The following is a 20,398-nucleotide window of genomic DNA, read 5'->3' as shown; positions in this document are numbered from 1 at the left end:
CTGTGAAGCCCCTTCAGAATCTTGTATGTTTCAATGAGCATGGGCTACTTCTCCTGGCGGCCAGTTGCAGACTAGTATTAGGATTGAAATTGGTGGCTTGACCTCCGACTCGGTTCTCTCCCAGTTGGAAGGGGAAAGGAAATGGATTTTATTCAACTGCAAGAAAGGAAAGTAGATTAGGGAAATGCAAGATTGGAAAGCATTGTGAAAAGTATGATTTTTATCAAAAGCCAAATTGTTGAAACATACTTAAAACAATGATAAAAGCAAAATACTGTGGATGCTGGAAATCCAAAATAAAACAGGAGATGCTGGAAAAGCTCAGCAGCTCTGGTAGCATTTCTGGAGAGAGAAATAAGATTAACATTTCAAGTCCGTAGGACTCTTCTTCAGGGCTGAAGGGAGGTAGAAATGTAATGGGTTTTATGCTGTTGAAGAGAGGGGAAGGGGCAAGTGGAGAAAAATAGGACCATACCTAGCACAAAGGGAGATGGTTGCGGTTGTTGGAGGTCAGTCATCTCAGCTCCAGGACAACACTGCAGGAGTTCCTCAGGGTAGTGTGCTCAGCCCAACCATCTTCAGCTGCTTCATCAATGACCATCCTTCCATCAGAAGGCCAGAAGTGGGGGTGTTCGCTGATGATTGCACAATGGTCAGCACCATTTGCGACTCCTCAGATACTGAAGCAATCAATGTCCAAATGCAGCAAGACTTGGACAATATCCAGGCTTGGGCTGACAAGTGGCAAGCAGCATTCATGCCACACAAATGCAAGCCAATGACCATCCCCAACAAGAGAGAATCCAACGATCACCCCTTGACATTCAATGGCGTTACCATCACTGAATCCTCACTATCAACATCCTGGGGGTTACTATTGATCAGAAACTGAACTGAACTAGCCATATAAATATGGTGGCTACAAGAGCAGTTCAGCGGCTAGGAATAGTGTGATGAGTAACTCACCTCCTGACTCCCCAAAGCCTGTCCACCATCTACAAGGCATAAGTCAAGAGTGTGATGGAATACTCCCCACTTGGCTGGATGAGTGCAGCTCCCACAACACGCAAGAAGCTTGACACTGCCCAGGACAAAGTAACCCACTTGACTGGCACCACATCCACAAATATTCACTCACTCCACCACTGATGCACAGTAGTAGCAGTGTATACCATCTATAAGATGCACTGCAGGAATTCACCAAGGCTCCTTCAACGGCACCTTCCAAACCTACGGCTACTACCATCTAGAAGGTCAAGGGCAGCAGATAGATGGGACCACTACCACCTGGAAGTTCCCCTCCAAATCACTCATCATCCTGACTTGGAAATATATCGGCCGTTCCTTCACTGTCGCTGGGTCAAAATCCTGGAACTCCCTTCCTAACAGCACTGTGGGTGTCCCTGCACCACATGGACTGCAGCAGTTCAAGAAGGCAGCTCATCACCACCTTCTCAAGGGCAACTAGGAATAGGCAATAAATGCTGGCCCAGCCAACAAAGCCCACATCCCATGAATGAATTAAAAAAAAGGTCAGGCATCAGTTAGAGCTCAGGAGAGATTATTTGACAGATGTCATGGACACAAGACAAAGAGAGTGGTAATGATAGCATTAAACACTAAGGCAGGTGTTAATAGTGGCATAAAGGTCAGATAGCAGAATATGTAAACAGCAGAACAAGGGTCAGCACTTTCTGAAAGCAAAACATGAGAACAAGTTACAGACTGGCCCTGGGCGGGTGGGGGGGATGCGGGGGAAGGGTGGTGGTGGGGTGGAAAAATAATCAAAAACGGAAGACAGCATTCATGTTCTGAAGTTGTTGAACTCAATGTTAAATCTAGAGAGCTGTAAAGTGCCTAACCTGAAGATGAGGTGCTGTTCCTCCAGTTTGCATTAATGATGTCAATTGTTGCTAAACGCAGAGTTGTGCCAACATGTCCCCTTTTGTAACAGTGATTCATGTTGAACAGTTTTATCCACTTTAAGCACTTGCTTGATATTTTTAACTAAAACGACATCCGTTCGTCAATATGAGAACTTGACAGTAAGAGATCGTCTACATGTTTTCTCTCCTGTACAAATTGATTAATGTGCCCAGAAGTATTTAATGTTTTTTTGTGCAGCCAAATCAAACAGGAATGATGAGTAATTGCAGACCTCTGTTACAGATGGAGATTATTTCACATTTACAAGACATGAGCCAATAGGGGTGTGTGGACAGATCATCCCTGTGAGTATTATTCATCAACAGTAGGTGTTTATGTTCTCGGAAATACCATGGACTACAACTGAAGAGCGATTTTTAATCTTATTATTCGATCACCTCTGACGTGAAAGGATAACTTGCAGCTGGCAAGTTAAATAAAGACCCAACCCATTGAATAAGAGGCACAGCACACATTTCAAACAGTAAAAGGGGCTTAACTTATCTATTTGGCTACATTCATAGTTAATTTACTGCATGTATTAGTGGGAGTAAAACAGTGCTGTACCTTCTTTCCTACTCAAGTAAAATCTTTGATCATGCTTCATTTATTTTGCACAGGGATTCTAGATTGAATGCACAACATATTCTGAATGATGCATATGATATATTTAAGAGATGATTACAGAAAATTTAGGGGCTCTTCCAACAGTTGTAGATATTCTTAACAGATGGGTATATATAATGTGTACACTTTGTAACGTAGGTTGAGAAGTGTCCTGTTGTATACAAAGGTTCCGTGTAAACAGTAAATCTCATGCCTTGTGTCTGTTTCTTTCAGATAAATTTCAGTATCCTAGCAAAGAGCTATGAAATAAATTATAACATTTAAAAACCAAGGGTGGTGATGTTTAGATGGCAGATTTTGAGATTGTCTAGTTGAGAGTAAATGAAACATTAGCTTCATGCTTTACTGTCATCACAGACATAGCTGACTTTTAAATGTCAATCACTCTTGGAGTAGGAAATAATTGCAGAATAAAATTGTTGTCTGGTTTGATGCTGCCAAGAACCTGTACTTGTAGGGAGTGAGTTATACACAATATGATTTGTCTAACATAGGAAAAATAACTTATGTCCAGGCACGCAAGAATTGTATCTTTTGTGAACAAGCTGCATGGGTAGAAAGAAAAAATGCATTTATATAGCACCTTTCATTGCCGCCAGGCATTTTAAAGGATTTTACAGCCAAACTTTTGAAGCGTAGTCACTGTTGTCATGTAGGAAATGTGGTAGTCAGTCTGTGCACTGCAAACTCCCACAAACTGCAATGTGACAGTGACCTGAAAATTTGTTTTTATGATGTTGATTGAGAGATAAATATTGGCCTGCACACTGGTGATAACTCCCCTGCTCTTCGTTCAAATAGTGCTGTGGGATCTTTTACTTTCAACCAAGAGGGCAGACAGGTCCTCCGGCTTTAAACAAAAGTTGGAACCTCTGAAAGTGCAGAACTCCCTCAGTACTGCACTGGAGTGTCAGCCTTGATTTTTGTGATCAAGTTCTGGAGTGGGTCTACCAACTGAGCCACATCAAACACCAATTATAGACCTAATACCTTTATCAAAGATGTCAATGAGGAGCAGCGTCAAGTGATGAGTCGTATAACACTCAGGTCACTGAGTTCCCTTTCTACGTCATGTTGCTGGGACAAGATCCAAGCAAATGCCAAACACTTGCTCACAGGAAGTAAGGTAACGCCAGCAAGAGTGGACATGCTATCCCCAGGTAACTCTTGGTCATCCCTTGGCAGTTAGTTCAAAGGCTGGTAGTTGGGGGCCTTGAAGTTAGGCTGCCCACCTGGTACCCTGGCTGCAGGGAAGCCTCAGAATGGGAAGAAAAATGCACATGAAATGTTTGTCTACTAATCATGCCAACTAAAATGTCAAGATTTAAATCCGTAAACATAGATTTCTGTCAAAGCCTCTAATTATGTCTTCAATCTAAAAGTGTTCACCGTTTGTCTGGATTCAACTGTAGTTCAGGGTTATCAAAAAACAGAAACAAAGCTAAAGTAAATTATGTACCAAAAAATCATTCAACAAGCTTCAGTCTGGTTTTCCCTTTCCCTTTCTAAGAAATCATAGAAATTGTGAAAAAATAAAACTGAAATTCAGTGATAAGAAAGCAAAGGAACACATCAAGAAAATATGAACATTGAAAACATGATTTTTAATGAAGTGCAAAACAAGGGAGCTGTTGCTTCATCCAAGCTATAGCCTAGAAATTATTGTTAATGCTATTGGTAATTCAACACTAAAAATGCGTGTAGAACATTAACATAAGAACCTGACAGACATTGGTGATCAACAGTGATCTGCAGCTTTAATATGAAAATGCACTTTTATGTAACTGCATTAATAATGCTACTAGAACCCTGTACAGTAATGTGCAAACAGCCTGTTAGCAGTTGGCTTTTTTGTGTTTAAAGCTGCGTCACCAGAACATGATTCATTTTCCCCTTTTTAATCATCTTTCTGTTCTTCATCTACCTGCAGTGGAACTTTCCCCTACTCATGTTTGCATGGAAGATAGTTCCAGCCTTGTGCTGTGGAAACACAGTAATCATCAAACCAGCAGAGCAAACACCCTTGACTGCCCTCTATATGGGAGCCCTCATCAAAGAGGTGTGTTCCTTTTAGCTTGACTATTTTTTGACTTTCACTGATGACATAAGCGGCGAGATCTGACAGAGCCTCTGTTCATTTACTGGTTTATCTTGAAAGCTTTCTTTTTAACTAAACTTGTTTTATCTAATCCCACTTTCACAGGTTGGGTTTCCTCCAGGCGTGGTCAATATTGTGCCTGGCTTTGGCCTGACGGCTGGTGCAGCAATAGCCTCTCACATGGATATTGACAAAATTGCATTCACTGGATCAAATGAGGTACACAACATCCCAGAAATACTGTCAAAATCAGCGCATAGGTTGCACTGACTTATAAGTAATACTCAGGGTTTATGCTAAGTAACGTTAAATAATCATATGAATGATAAAGAATGTCGTTCTGTCTGCATGTTCTGAAGCACTTCACGCCCAAGGAAGTATCCAAATGTGGCAGCCAATTTGCGCACAGCAAGATCTCAAAACCGTGCAATGAGATAGAGGGTCAGTTAATCTCTCTTTGTGTTGATGGTTGGTTGAGTGATGAATGTTGGCACCAGAAAGCACCCTGTCCTTCTCCAAATACAGCTGCAGCATGTTTTACATCAAGTAGATGGGGTTTAGGCTCAATATCCCATCTGAGAGGCAGCACATCTGTCAATGCAGCATTCCCTCTGTGATGCACTGAATAAGCCAGAATAGATCATGTGTCCAAGCCCTGGAGCAAGGGCCCTAAACCCATTTCCTTCAGACTTGGAAATGAGTATGCTATGAACTGACCCAAAACTGATCGTGAAATCAAAGAAAGAGAAACAATTTTCCTCAATGCCTGGATGATTATTGTCCTAGAGTTGCTCATGGTCCTTTAATTCCAGGAGATCTCTGGACCATTCTGGAGGGTTGGCAAAATGAGTGCCAATTTGCAGTGAATTAACCCAGCCACATCAAGTGAGAAAGCCTTGAGCACTTTGAAACATTTATCCCACCCACTGGCCAAATAAAGGGAGGATCCCAGATCTCCAGTGCCAGTTCCTGACTCTGACTGTCGCAGGGAACATTCCCAATCACACAGCTGGAGAAAGGGCAATGGGATGCAGGCAGTTTGGAAGTGGTCCTGCCACATCAGGCGTTCGGAGTCAGCACATTTACTCTGGGATTATCACAGATTGACCAGCACATGTAATATGTGTTACTGATCTTCCCGTTATTTCTCATGGGGGGATTACGTGACAGCTAGGGGTTGAGTTGCTTTCCTGGCTACTAGTTACTGAAGGCCTGACATTCCTTTTTTGAAGCAAAAATGGGCAATGCCATTTTTCATCATAATTCATAAATTCATGGCAGGATTTGGGTCAGAGCTATAGTTTCTAGAAGTGGTGGCCTGAATGTTATCACAGGACCCAACCTCAGGCTGGAAAATGGATCCCGAGCCCATGCCTGCTATCAATGGGACCCCCTCGGAAATTTTCCGACAGGCAGCCTCCTAATTGGCCGCCTGTGGGCCTCAGCATCCAATTACGGATGGAAGATGGGTTCCTGATGCTGCTGGTCCAATCAGAAGGCAGCTCTGAAGCCTCAGCCATGCCATTAGGAGATGTGGGCACTGATGAGGCAGGCAGGAGACTACGGGAGCCGGGACAGGTAGTTTCCAAAAGAAATGGAAAAAAAATTCAGAGTCCTGAGCGGTCAGAGTGGAAGCCCTACCAGGGAGGTAGCTGGGCCTGTGGTGGTTGCCTTTCCTGTCACTACCCTCTCTTTGGGCCATCAAGCCACTAGCAACAATGGCCCTCCCCTAAGCAGGGAGGCCACAACCATTTAGCCCCCCACACAGCAGGGGTCACCCCACAGTGGACAAAATGTTGGCAGCCCCATAAACTGTCCCCTAATTAGGCCTTTGGCTATAATGCTAATCAGCGGCCCCACTTTCTTGGAGCAGGCTGCTGATCCACATCTGGTCCCACCATTGGTAAAAAGCCCGAGTGGCAGGACCAGATCGGGGAGCTGACTCTGCATGGTTTCCTGCAATTCTACTGGCTCCCCCCTCTGCCTGCCAGTCCACCTACCGGGGGCCAGTAAAACCCTGGCCGAAATTTCATTAGCTATTCCCTTTTCATCAATGGCTAATCATGGTGGGCCTAAATTAACCCCTTAAGGCTGCGCATGGAGCTAAGGAGCTATTTAACCAGTGTTAACAGTTACTGGAATTTTAAGACTATAAGGGGGATTCAGGACCAATCTCATCTTTCTATGCTTAGACGTGCCAGTGGGCACCTCCAGCAGCAGCATGCATGAAGTGGCACAAGTGGCAATTGTGTAACCTTTGAAAGCACTAGAGTGACTAATACTGATGAAGTTGGATCGAGCTTAGTGACAGGCATCCATAGCAGGCTTTCTGCATCCTGAGTAACTCAACATATAGTTATGCAGCTTTCAACCAGTGCTTCTGGCTCAATTATTGGAGCACTTGGTAATCAGGCTCGTAAACAACCAACACAGAGAGGGCTATCACACACAAGGGGCAACACATGTGGAATTTGTACACCAGCGACACTGCAGAATGTAGCAGAATTGATTCATTTTCAATATGTCTCACAATCTGTTCTTCTTTCATTATCCCAGAAAAGCAAGCGTCATTTGCAAAAGGTAATTGGCCAATTCTGTGACTGTCTGGAAGTTTGATGTGGCGTAGCATTAAGAGAGGTGGCAATTTTCACTGTCAGTAGCAGTGCCTTGCAGTTGGTTGATTGTCCTTGTGGGTCTTCTCAGATCAGGTAGCACATCTGATGTACAGCACCTCATAAAAACATAGAAACATAGAAACTAGGAGCAGGAGTAGGCCATTCAGCCCTTCGAGCCTGTTCCGCCATTCATTATGATCTTGGCTGATCATCCAACTCAATTGCCTGCTCCCGCTTTCTCCCCATACCCTTTGATCCCTTTGGCCCCAAGAGCTATATCTAACTCCTTCTTGAAAACGTACAATGTTTTGGCCTCAACTACTTTCTGTGGTAATGAATTCCACAGGCTCACCACTCTCTGGGTGAAGGAATTTTTCCTCATCTCCGTCCTAAATGGTCTACCCCATATCCTCAGACTGTGACCCCTGGTTCTGGACTCCCCCACCATAGGGAACATCCTTCCTGCATCTACCCTGTCTAGTCCTGTTAGAATTTTATAGGTTTCTATGAGATCCCCCCCTCATTCTTCTGAACTCCAGTGAATATAATCCTAACCGACTCAATCTCTCCTCATATGTCAGTCCCGCCATCTCAGTAATCAGTCGGGTAAACCTTCGCTGCACTCCCTCTACAGCAAGTACATCCTTCCTCAGATAAGGAGACCAAAACTGCACACAATATTCCAGGTGTGGTCTTACCAAGGCCCTGTACAATTGCAGCAAGACATCCCTGTTCCTGTACTCGAATCCTATCACAATGAAGGCCAACATACCATTTGCCTTCTTTACCGCCTGCTGTACCTGCACGATTACCTTCAGCGACTGGTGTACGAGAACACCCAGGTCTCGTTGCACATTCCCCTCTCTCAATTTATAGCCATTCAGATAATAACCTGCCTTTCTGTTTTTTGCTACCAAAGTGGATAATCTCACATTTATCCACATTATATTACATCTGCCATGCATTTGCCCACTCACTCAGCTTGTCCAAATCACACTGAAGCATCTCTGCATCTTCCTCACAGCCCACCCTCCCATCCAGCTTTGTGTCATCTGCAAATTTGGAGATATTACATTTAATTCCCTCATCTAAATCATTAATATATATTGTGAATAGCTGGGGTCCCAGCACCGATCCCTGCGGTACCCCACTAGTCACTGCCTGCCATTCGGAAAAAGACTCATTTATTTCTACTCTTTGTTTCCTGTCTGCCAACCAGTTTTCTATCCATCTCAATACACTACCCCCAATCCCATGCGCTTTAATTTTATACACTAATCTCCTATGTGGGACTTTGTCGAAGGCCTACTGAAAGTCCAAATCACCACATCCACTGGCTCCCCCTCATCAACTCTACAAGATACATCCTCGAAAAATTCCAGTAGATTTCTCATGCATGATTTCCCTTTCGTAAATCCATGCTGACTCTGTCCGATTCTGCTACTGCTTTCCAAGTGCTCAGCTATTAAATGTTTTATAATGGACCCTAGAATTTTACCCAATACCAACATCAGGCTGACTGGTCTATAATTCCCAGTTTTCTCCCTTTTTAAATAGTGGGGTTACATTAGCTACCCTCCAATCTGTAGGAACTGTTCCAGAGTCTATAGAATCTCGGAAGATGACCACCAATGCATCCATTATTTCCAGGACCACTTCCTTAAGTACTCTGGGATGCAGATTATCAGGCCTGTTCCCCAACATTTCTTGGATGTTATTTGTGTTCTCCTTTGTGAAGACAAAACCAAAGTAAGTATTTAGTTGGTCAGCCATTTCTTTGTTCCCCATTATAAATTCCCTTGTTTCTGACTGTAAGGGACCTGCATTTGTCTTCACCAATCTTTTTCTCTTCACATACCTACTGAAACTTTTACAGTCAGTTTTTATGTTCCCCGCAAGCTTACTCTTGTACTCTATTTTCCCCTTCTTAATCAATCCCTTGGCCCTCCTTTGCTGAATTCTAAACTGCTCCCAGTCCTCAGGTCTGTTGTTTTTTCTGGCCAGTTTGTATGCCTCTTCCTTGGATCTAATACTATCTCTAATTTCCCTTGTAAGCCATGGTTTGGCCACCTTTCCTGTATTACTTTTGCGCCAGACAAGAATAAACAATTGTTGCAGTTCACCCATGCGCTCTTTGAATGTTTGCCATTGCCTATCTACTGTCATCCCTTTAAGTAACGTTTCCCAGTCCATCATAGCCAACTTGCGCCTCATACCATCATAGTTTCCTTTATTAAGATTCAGGACCCTAGTCTCAGAATCAACTACTTCACTCTCCACTTGATGAAGAATTCTATCATATTATGGTCGTTCATCCCCAAGGGGCCTCACACAACGAGATTGCCAATTATTCCTTTCTCTTTACACACTACCCAGTCTAGGATGGCCTGTTCTGTGGTTGGTTCCTCAATGTATTGGTCCATAAAACCATCCCATATACACTCCAGGAATTCCTCCTCTACAGTATTGTTACTAATTTGATTTGCCCAATCTATATGCAGATTAAAGTCACCCATAATTACAGATGTTCCTTTATTGCATGTATCTCTAATTTCCTGTTTAATGCCATTCCCAACATCACCACTACAGTTTGGGGGTCTATATACAACCCCCACTATCATTTTTTGCCCCTTAGTGTTTCTCAGCTCTACCCATACAGATTCCACATCGTTGGAGCTAATATCTTTCCTCACTATTGCGTTAATTTCCTCTTTAACCAGCAATGCAACTCCACCGCCTTTTCCTTTTTGTGTGTCCTTCCTAAATACTGAATACTCCTGGATGTTCAGTTCCCAACGCTGGTCACCCTGCAGCCATGTCTCCGTAATCCCGACTATACCATTACCTGTTTACATCTATTTACATGGTTAATTCATCCACTTTATTGCGAATGCTCCTCGCGCTAAGACACAAAGCCTTGAGGCTTGTCGTTTTAACATTACTTGTACCGTTCCCACTATTTTTCACTGAGACCCTGTTTGATTCTTGCCCTTGATTTCTCTGCCTATCACTTTTCTTATTCCCCTTTCTGTCTTTTGTTCTTGTCCTTGATTCCCCTTCCTCTGACTCCTTGCATATGTTCCCATATCCCTGCCATTTTAGTTTAAACCCTCCCCAACCACTGTAGCAAATATTCCCCCTAGGACATCAGTCCCGATCCTGCCCAGGTGTAACCCATCCAGTTTGTACAGGTCCCACCTCCCCTAGAACTGGTCCCAATGTCCCAGGAATCTGAAACCCGCCTCCTCACACCATCTCTTCAGCCACGTATTCATCTGATACATCCTGCTATTCCTACTCTGACTGGCATGTGGCACTGATAGTAATCCTGAGATCACTACCTTTGAGGTCCTATTTTTCAACTTACTTCCTAACTCCCTATATTCTGCTTTTAGAGCCTCATCCCTTTTTTAACCTATGTCATTTGTACCAATGTGTACCACGACCACTGGCTGTTCACCCTGCCCCTTCATAACGTGCTGTAGCCGGTCTGAGACACCCTTGACCCTATCACCAGGGAGCTAGCACCTCTGCTGAGTTTGAGTTTCCTCTTCCACAGTGCTCAGGTAACTCACTCTGCTGAAGTAGACCGGATAAGGTTCTGCATCCATTATACCTTTTGCATTTCTAACTTTCCCTTTCCTCATTCTCTCCAGCGATTATAGGTGGGAATAGACATGACGCTGATATCATGAGGCAGAAACTGCTTTGTATTTTTGTGCTAATACTTGCATTACTTCACTGAAATTACTAATGACAGGTCTGACCTGGAATAAAATGCTGACATTTTGATTTGAATGTGCAGCTGTGGAACACTGAATGAGTTCATACTTAATGATCTTTAATAAGGCCTAAACAAGCACGATGCAGGCATTTTGCTCTCCTTTTGCTGATGTTCACTAATCCATTTTTGGACATAGAATCATTACAGCACAGAAGGAGGCCTTTCAGGCTGTCGTATCCACATCCTTCAAGAGCAACTCACTTCGTCACACTCTCCTACCTTTTTCCCATAGCCCTTCAAATTTTTTCCCTCCAGATAATTATCCAATTCCCTTTTGAAAGCCACAATTGAATCTTTCTTCACCACACTCTTGAGCAGCGCATTCCAGACCCTAACCACTTACTGAGTATAAACGCTTTTTCTCTCATGTCGCCATTGCTTCTTTTGCCATTCGGCATTCTCTTGATTCTCGACCTGTGGACGTGTAGAGAAACACCGAGCACAGAGGAACAGTCCATTCGTGTTTTAGCACTAACATCGCTTTTTTACTCCATTCAATATGTAGCAAACACAGGCAAATTGTTTTGGGTGTTCTGAAATGCTACTCATCATAGAAGCAAAGGGGCTCAGCCTTTATGCTGAACCAACCCGACAGAATATGGGACCACTGGCTTGTGCAACAGGACGTTGAAAGGAATCGTGTGGTAATCCTCTTTGGTCCAAGGTTCAAGCACAGTGCAGGCCAAAATTGTACTTGGTGGTTATAGAGCCCTGAGCCACAATAAAAACCCAGATGAAAGGAGAGGCAGTTTAAAGGACACAGCAAATGAAAGTTTGGATATAAGATCCTGGGGAATATTTTCACCTGTAACACTCCACATGGAGTGCTTTGTGCAAAGATCCACGTCAAAGAAAGAAAAGCAAAGTTGCGTTCATTTTCATAACCACCGGATCTCTCAAAGCTTTACAGCCAATGAAGTCATTTTTAAGTGTAGTCGCTGTTGCAATGTAGGAAACTTGACAGCCAATGTGTGCACAGCAAGATCCCACAAACGGCAATGTGATCATGGCCAAATAATCTGTTTTTTTGATGTTGACTGAGGGATAAACATTGGCCAGGACACTGGGGATATCTCCCCTGCTTTTCTTCAAAATGGGGCAGGATTTCCCCGTACCCCACTGACAGGTTTGTGGGCAGGATGGCCTTCCCACCTGACCCCAACCCCCAGTGGGTGGGGATGGATGAGGCCTAGAATGGGCTGTCCACCCTCTCTTCAATTATGAGCTACTTAAGTGTCACTTCCAACCGGACCTCAATTTTGAGGCTGGTGAAGGGAGTCCAAGGGGAATGGGGAAGGTGGGAAGGTCACTCTGCTCGGGACTCGGGCTTGAAGAGGAACATCTGCCTCAAGGGCCCCCTTTGTACATCAGGCACCCCCATAAGGTCTGCCCTCCATGGGTGCTCCCTCTGCCCCCAGCTTCTCCATCAAGACCCCCAACACCTTCTCCCCAGCACACCCCCGGGCTTCATCTTCCCACCCTGTTGCGAGAGCCCTCAAACTTACCTGGTCCTGGACTCTGTGACTTAGAATCTGAGGACAGCTTGTAGTCCCAGTATTGGCCACTGCAATACCGGCATTGCTGGGACTACAGAACTGCCAGCCAACCAGATTGGATCCTTGGATTGTTAACTGGCTGTGGGGTTGCCATGATCAGTAAGGAATTCATCCCCGACAACTGTTCAGGTAGCAGGGTGGGAAATGCCACCTTCTGAAAAGTCCTGCCCGTGGGATCTTTCCCATCCACCCGAGCAGGCAGATGGGGCCTTGGTTTGATCACTCAACTGAAAGACGGGACCTCCGACAGTGCAGTGCTCCCTTGGTACTGCGTGGAGAGACAGCCTGAGATTTTTGTGCTCCAGCACTGAAATGAGACTTGAACCTGGAACCTTGTGACTCAGAGGGTGAGAGTGCTACCAACGGCCAGGACTTCAGATGGGGAACCTCCCCCACCATCTCTGCCTGCTTATTTTAATGAAGGGTAAATAATCGGGAGGGCATCACATGCCACTATGTGCTCCCAATGTAAAGGTTTGTGAAGATAAAAACTCCCCTCACAGAGCTGCAGGGTTCGTGTTGCTCTAGATGTGAAAAGCTCAGAAGTATTTTTTGGCAGTATTCAAATAACTTTACAGTGATGGTAACTCTGTGCTTAATTTGTTTTTAAAATTTGCCCTGGCACTACAGGAATTGTGACATATTGCACATTTGAAGAAAAGTGGGACCAGTCTTCGTTTTCATTATCAGTGACAACTTCCCTTTGATGTCGTCCATGTTTGAAGACTCTTTACAAAGATGAAAACTGGCAGCAAGAGGTAGTCGGGTTAGGGGATTGAAATGTTAGTCATCAGTGAAAGACTTGGTCAGGGAGGTAGGCCCTTAGGAGGATTTTAAGGGTGTGGAGGTAGGGAGGAACTTTATGCAGAGAGTTCCAGAATCTAGGACACAAATGGCTGAAGGCTCTTCCACAGATGGTAGATAGGGAGGGGTAAGTGCTGCAAAGAAGGTCAGATTCTTAAGAACTAGGGTATGTTGCCAAGTAGAAGATTACAGAGCATAACACAGGGACAGAACAGAGTGATGCCTTTGGAGAGATTTGTAAATGGATGCAAAATATCGAATTCAATTCTGTGGTGGAGGGAGATCAAATGGAAGTTGGGAAAGATAGGGGTGTGAGGTGGGATTGGGACTTAGTGTGGGATAAGATTCAGGCCACAGACCTTTGGGTGAGTTAGAGTTTATGCAGGGTGAAACAGTTTGCATAAAGAATGCAGCAGTCAGAGGAATCTAATAACATTTGTCATAAAATTTAATCCAAGCTATTTGAGGTGCCTGAGGAGATGGGGCACTGGACCAGGAAGTCTGTCTGAATCACCCGACGTACTCAATGGAGTTTTGATTTATTACTTGGAGCACAAGCAGCATGTCCACAAAACAACAGGTTGCACTGTAAAAGGCAAAATCTCTTCATAAGCAATGAGTCTGACAGATTTCTTTTTTTTTTAAAAAACATTCAGTGCTTTGACAGCGAGATTCAAACTGTTTTATAGCTAGTATTTCTAAGTTGCAAATGCACTGGATGTGGCCTCTTCAGCCGAGAAGATTTTTGTCACAATTCCGGAAAGTTCTGTTTTCATTAAGGGCATGTTCTAAGTTATATTGTGTGGTTTGCATCAATTGTAGTTTTTCATTATCTGTACGTTTGAAAGTCTCTTGATTCTAAAAATGAGAATGAAAATTATTGAAAATCTAAAGCTCCTTCTGATGAAGCCAAACAAAAACCAGATGCACACAGTGACGTCCAGCCATTCTAAACTGTGTCCTTTTTAGGTTTTGATTTCCTGTTATGATCCAAGTATCTAAAAGCAGCTGTGTCTCACAGAGGTTAACATTTGGTTTGATACGAATGCCACAAAACAGTACATCTATTTTCCAATAAAGAGCGGTCTAGCGCAATAAAAGATCTGCTGCTAACAGCAATGAGCTGCTCCCTCATGAAAAGCTGCAGCGCTGTCCTCCAAAAAGTCTGCTTTCAGAGGCCGTCTTTTGCATCTTTTAGTAATTAATTTCTTATGAAGATTGAGCCTCCAGTAACTAAGATTTCTTTTTCTGGAATTTTCTTCCTGTGATTTACTGGAACAATTGTGTTCACTTTTTTTTTATTAACAGACGCCCAGTGTGTATTTTTGCTCATTAGTTTCATTTCATTGTAGGTAGCAGTTAAAGCTCTGAAGGATGCAGCCAAGTGCTGTGACGTGGAGATTAGTAAATGTGTGAGCTTGATGGGCTGAGTGACCTCATTCATCTTTCCTATCTTTGGGGTATTTATGATCTTTATGACGTAGTCCTGTCAGATACTGATATAAACACATCGCATTGTTATATGAAAGCAGCTGGAGGGCAGTCTCAGTAAATCAGTAAAAATTCCAGTTAGGTGCAATTGATGCTGTGGATTCTGGTGTAGAAAACAGTCTTGCAGCAGTTTCTTCATCTCTGTTGCTAAGCAACCCGTTACCCTTGGTTCTTCCACCCCTAGTCCCTTATAACTTTTGGTCCCGCTGACCTCAAATGGAATTCCCAGGTCTCCTCTGTTGCTTAAGCTGCCTGCAGGCAATTATATTTTCATTAATCTCAAATCTTTCTTTTTCCTTCAACAATGTTTAACTCTCACTAAAGGCAAGCCAATCCAAGAGTAAACCAATAGTATCTTGGGGAGTCAAGGGATAAGGGGAGCAGGCGGGCATGTGGAGTTGAAACTAAACATCAGGCATGACTGTATTGAATTGCTGAGCAGACTTGACAGGCCATATAGTCTACCACTACTCTTATTTCTTATGTTCTTAACAATGTGAGCATATTTGATAGAGCTCTTACATATGGTACCTCTCTTGCACTCCCGAACTGAAGCAATCTCTCTTCATTCCTAGAAGCAAACCTCTTTCCCCTGCTCTCTGTTGCATCTTGACTCACAATTGATATCATCTATATAACTCACATTACTGTGTTCAACATTCCTTTGAGCTTTTCTCTCTTGTTCCTTCTAAATTCCAGCTGCACTGCCCTTCTCCAGATCCTCACTGTGTTAAAAGTGAGACTCATAACGGTTTCCTACTCTCATTCATTCTTTTCCGCACAACTGTAGAACTCCTCATCTCCCTCATTCTCTCCTTCCTCCTCAAACCTTCAGGCTTTGTTCAAGCTAGAGTTGGAATTCACCTATTTCCAGTTTACCTTCTGTCTGTCTTACCTTCTCCAATGAAACCGGTGTCCTGCACTATTATCCTTTGGCTTATTAATAAAAGTAAAATTACATTTTTTTAAATTGAATAAATAAGTGGGTTCCTTCAGTCTTAAATTTACATATGCTTTCCAGGGTAGTAAACCCAATTTGCTCTCAACTGGAAGATTTTTATTCAACAAATGGGATGATTCAATGGAAAACTCAGCAGGTCTGGCAGCATCGGCGGAGAAGAAAAGAGTTGACGTTTCGAGTCCTCATGACCCTTCAACAGGGTCATGTTCTGTTCTGTCGAAGGGTCATGAGGACTCGAAACGTCAACTCTTTTCTTCTCCGCCGATGCTGCCAGACCTGCTGAGTTTTTCCAGGTAGTTCTGTTTTTGTTTTCGATTTCCAGCATCCGCAGTTTTTTGTTTTTATCTCTGTGATGATTCAATATTGTCTCTTAAAATGTAATGACTAGTTGACTGTAATGCATTTTTATTTTGAAAATCTCAGTAATTTCAATTATATCATCATGCTGTATGAGGGGGAGAAACAAGGGTGAACAATATGGCATTGGGATCTTGTCTTGACTATTCCAACACACCCTGGCCAGTCTTTCCAATTTTGCCTTCCACAAACTTGACATCATCCAAAACTCTGCTGCCCATGCCCTAACTCGTACCAACTCCCATTGTGCCATCTCCCCTGACCTACATTGATTCTCGGTTAAACAGTGCCTCAATTTTAAAATTCTCATCCTCAGTTTCAAAACCCATCTTCAGCCTTGTCCCATCCCTAAATCTGTAATCTTCTCTAGGTGCACAACATTCTGAGATATCTGCAGGCCTCTAATTCTGGCCTTTTGAGCATCTACAATTTTAATGGCTCCACTGTTAGTGGCTGTTTTCAGCTGCCAAGACCCTAAGCTCTGGAATTTGCTCCCTAAAACTGTCCATCTCTCTACCTCTTTTTCCCCCTTTGAGACATTGCATAAAACCATCTCTTTGACTAAGCTTTTGTTCATCTGTCCTAGTATTTCCTAATGTATTTGGTGTCAAATTTTGTTTTATAGTGCTCTTGAGAAGTACCTGGGGATGTTTTATTATATTAAAAATGCTGTATAACTACAGGGTGTAAGCAAGAACTAAAATGGTCTTGTGATTAGAGCAGACCAGCAAGGTGAGCGAGACAGCCATGTTGTGCATATAAAATGATGGAAAAAGGGAGCTTCTCATACAATCACTGTGCTTTGTGTAGCCCACTACTCCCTGTAACTGCTGTGTTCTCTGACAACTCAAACCCTACCATGGCATCACATTGCCAACATCAAGGATGGGAAATTTTAATTGTCAGAAACAAAGTAAGACATTTGGACTACTGCCCCTGGAGCTTAGAGGGTTAAGAGACAATTTTAAAATTAGGGAGAATTTTTATACAGCAAATAGGGTATGTCTACTTCCTCCATCTGGGGATTCCATGATGCAGGGTTATCATTTCAAAATTGTCACTAAGCAAGGCAGAGGTTAAGGAATGATTTTATGTAGGGAGTAATTAGAGCATGGACTGCTTTTCCATAAAGAATAGTAGAGACAGAGACCACTGAATCTTTTAAGGGATAAGTCGATATGGAGAGAGATCAGGATAGTGAGTTTAATTTTGGATTGCCCTGGCAAAGAGCAAGCACAGATGCAGTGAGCCGAATGGCCTCCTTCTGCAAACGGTTATGGTTCTATGTTTTCTGGCCTCCATGTTCTATCCTTGCCGGCTACAACAACTAACCAGCTGCATGGTTTCAAGTGGAGATGCAGGATTTACTCCCATTGACTTTACTAGGTTTCAGATCATTAAATGTTTAAATGGAAAACGGCTGTGTCCGATGTCATGTTCCAACATACCTCGCCAGCTGCAATGCTTACATTTCATTGCAATAAAGTAAACTCTGCTTTTCATTTCAAAAAAAGGATTAACCTTACCCACAAAGGAGAAATGGACTGAGAGGGCAAAAATTGTCAGTGGGCACCATGATAAACACTCCAAAGCATTACTAGTGGTGGGGAACCCTGCAGGTAACCAGTGGGGGTTAGGGAATTGGCCTGAGATCTGATAGGCCTGATTTCCCTTTTCTCCATTCCATTGAAATACTCATTGAATCATTTGACACCAAATTAGAAGGGAGAAGTGAATAGTGTAAATGGGAGCAGGAAGTTGCAAAGGGACGTGGACAGGTTAAATAAATGGATAAAAATATAACAAATAGAGTTCAACATGAGCAAGTGGGAGGCCATCCACTTTGGGCACAAGAAGGTTAAACTGAATTATTTTTTTAAATGGTGAAAAACCAGGAACTATAAAGAAGCAGAGATTCGAGAGCCCAAGCACGTAAATCATTAAAAGCCAGTAGACTTATACAAAAATAAATTAGAGACAAGGCAGAGGGGAGGTAGGCCTTTATCTCAATGGGGCTGGAGTACAAAGGGTTTGAAGTTATGCTTCAGTTGTATAGTCTTTGTCAGACCCTGTCCTGGAGCATTGCATTCAGTTTTGGGCATCGCCCTTCAAAAAGGATACCTCAGCCTTGGAGAAAACTCTGTGCAGCTTCATAAGAACAATACCAAGGAATGGAGATCTAAATATTGAGGGCAGGTTGCATAATGGCTCGCGATCCCTTGAGTAGAGGAGTTTGAGAGGTGGTCTCATCAAGGTGTTAAAAATGGTAAGAAGATACAGAGGAATTATTTCCTCTTGTTGAGGGAGGGGTGATCAAGGTCATGAGGATGTAATCATAAAATTAGAACTAGGATATTCAGGAGTGAAATCAGGAAGCACATTTTCATGTAAAGGGTCAAAGAAATTTGGAACCCTCCCCTCCAAAAGACTGTGGGTACTAGGACAATTGAAACTTTCAAGATTGAGATGAATAGATTTTTAGTAGGTAAGCGTATCAAAGGATATGGTGCAAAGGTGGAAAAATGGAATTGAGGTGCAGATCAGCCATGTCTAATTGAATGGCAGAGCAGGCCTGAGGGACTAAATGGCATCCTTCTTTTCCTATGTCTCTCCCCGGAATTTCTGACTGCAGTGGTGCAGCTCATCCTTTTGAGATGAACAGATCAGGAAGACCACACCCTGTCTTGGTCCACGCAGTTGTTTGTGCTGAGAACTCTTTGCATTTTTAGAATATTTTCTGGAGAATGTTTTTCTTCATTAGTCTTGATTGCTGCTGACATCTAAATGGAGCCATGCAAAGTGAGGAGCAATTTTTTCTTGTATTAGTAGACTGTTCAAATTGGTGGGCGGGGGTGGGGATGGGGGTGGGTGAGGTATTACACATATTGGAAAATTGGGGTAACCCTCTATGCTGCAGATACAAGTAAACCTGTACGTTGATCTCACTCAACACTATAATTGAAAAAATGCAGATATGGATAAACACAAGCTTTGGATTGAAGGCTGTGTTCTGTTTGCTTACCATAAGGGGAAATCTTGCACCATGTCATTAAAATAGGTCAGTGGCCACTCCATTTGAGGTGCCACCATCTCATCTCCTCAGGGCACAGCAGGTGAAAAGTCAACCCTTTCAAATTTTACGATTCAACACAAACCTGCTAAGTGAGAATCTCCTATAATTTTGACAGCAAATTGGTGAGAATGGTTAGGCTGCAAACTGAGGGAAGGGAATTGTCAAGGGGAAGAGATTTTTCCAGTTCAGGCTTAAGCAGAAAGGATAAGTGGCTAGGTACAGATGTGGTAAAAGTAAAACTTCCCCACAAAGAGAGCTAATGTGGGAAGGATTTGATGAGGTGACAAACTGGGTTGAGAGCCTGTTGGCCTGATAGGAAACTGGTGGGAGGGAGGAAATCAACTTTCAGGAAGCTGGTGGGAGGAACATTGAGCAAGAATCGAGCGAAAAGTGGAGAGATTAGACAGGGTGGAAGTGGGCAGGAGGCAGAAACTGGACAAATAGGAAAGCGATGGAAGGCAAGAGGGGAAATTTTTCCAAGGAGAAATGAGTAAGAATGGGATTGGGCAAGCAGGACGTGCAAGGACTTAGAGGAAATGTATAACACCTTAACAATAGCAGGCATAAAATTTGAGTTTGCTTGAAAAAAACGAATCCCCTAACATACACTAAAGATTATTGTAGCTGGACAAATAATGAAAACCATGTTGATTCTCCCAATGTGCAATATTATACCGTTTGACGGAGTTTTTGATGAAAGTTAGAAATATTTACTAGATTATATAGAAACATGATAGAATAGATAAAACATTGAAAACCCTGAGAGGTTTTAAGAGACACAATCTTCAAGTGAAAGTGTTTGGCAAACATCCTATTTGAATGCGAGGAAATGAAACATGGGGTGGAATTTTATGGCCCCATCCCAGCAGGGGCGCTGTCATAAAATGCGATGAGCTGTTGAAAAGTCCATTCACTTCAGTGGTTTTGAAACATATAAGATTCTTAGGGGGCTTGACAGGGTAGATGCTGAGAGAACAAAAACAGAAACAGAAATACCTGGAAAAACTCAGCACGTCTGGCAGCATTGGCGGAGGATAGCACAGTTGACGTTTCGAGTCCTCATGACCTGTTGAAGGTTCATGAGGACTTAAAACGTCAACTGTGCT

General features: G+C 43.1%; 1 protein-coding gene across 2 annotated transcripts in view; it reads left to right on the top strand.

Annotated features, from left to right (window-relative positions):
- aldh1a2 (aldehyde dehydrogenase 1 family, member A2) overlaps positions 1-20,398 on the top strand; it is an 84,289-nt gene that overhangs the window by 48,775 nt on the left and 15,116 nt on the right. For both annotated transcript variants that reach the window (XM_041175084.1, XM_041175085.1), the window contains exons 5-7: positions 2,170-2,231; positions 4,484-4,612; positions 4,757-4,870. In XM_041175084.1, the coding sequence (XP_041031018.1) occupies positions 2,170-2,231; positions 4,484-4,612; positions 4,757-4,870 (305 nt within the window). The remainder of the gene's footprint in view (positions 1-2,169; positions 2,232-4,483; positions 4,613-4,756; positions 4,871-20,398) is intronic.

Source organism: Carcharodon carcharias, chromosome 26 (genome assembly GCF_017639515.1).
Source record: "Carcharodon carcharias isolate sCarCar2 chromosome 26, sCarCar2.pri, whole genome shotgun sequence".
Classification (NCBI taxonomy): domain Eukaryota; kingdom Metazoa; phylum Chordata; class Chondrichthyes; order Lamniformes; family Lamnidae; genus Carcharodon; species Carcharodon carcharias.
The sequence above is the reverse complement of the archived record's forward strand: the minus strand, read 5'-3'. Positions and strand labels throughout refer to the sequence as shown.